The 481-nt window shown below is 47.6% G+C and overlaps 1 protein-coding gene across 1 annotated transcript in view; it reads right to left on the bottom strand.

Annotated features, from left to right (window-relative positions):
* Positions 1-57: 57 nt before the first annotated feature.
* LOC107104862 (kelch domain-containing protein 8A-like) overlaps positions 58-481 on the bottom strand; it is a 5,440-nt gene continuing 5,016 nt past the window's right edge. Inside the window, exon 3 of the mRNA XM_015404980.1 lies at positions 58-107. Within this exon, the coding sequence (XP_015260466.1) occupies positions 58-107 (50 nt within the window). The remainder of the gene's footprint in view (positions 108-481) is intronic.

The raw sequence follows: 481 nt of genomic DNA, 5'->3' as shown, positions 1-481 counted from the left end.
TTTTTTTCTGTGGGAGTGGGACGGGACAGGAGTGAAAATCCACTCCCGTATCAGTCTCTAGTTCTCACCAAGTCTGTTCTTGACTAGAACCCAGTAAAGTCTGGACTCTGGGAGAACGGGAGCACGCTGAATAAATCTGGGTCAATTGGAACAGAAGCGTACTGATGACATCATCACATTCAAAGCTCGTCTGGAGCTGCATTTCACCTCCTGTTATTAATAGTCTCTAAATAACTATAAATTATGACTTTTTTCATTTAGTGGGGGAATTATAATGAACACAGTCGCATAACCAAATTAACATTTTGCCAAATAAAACAAAAAACTCACCATCAGAGCCAGCGGCCATTCACACACGGCTATGCAGGATGAGGGCCGCTGCAGACGGGCTAACACTAGCCCAGGCCGCTGCAGACAGGCTGGGCTAACGTTAGCCCAGGCCGCTGCAGACGGAATGACCTTAGCCCAGGCCGCTGCAGAC

This window comes from Cyprinodon variegatus, unplaced genomic scaffold (genome assembly GCF_000732505.1).
Source record: "Cyprinodon variegatus isolate N-32 unplaced genomic scaffold, C_variegatus-1.0 Scaffold1926, whole genome shotgun sequence".
Taxonomy (NCBI): domain Eukaryota; kingdom Metazoa; phylum Chordata; class Actinopteri; order Cyprinodontiformes; family Cyprinodontidae; genus Cyprinodon; species Cyprinodon variegatus.
Note: the sequence above shows the minus strand (reverse complement) of the source record. Positions and strands in the feature narration are given on the sequence as shown.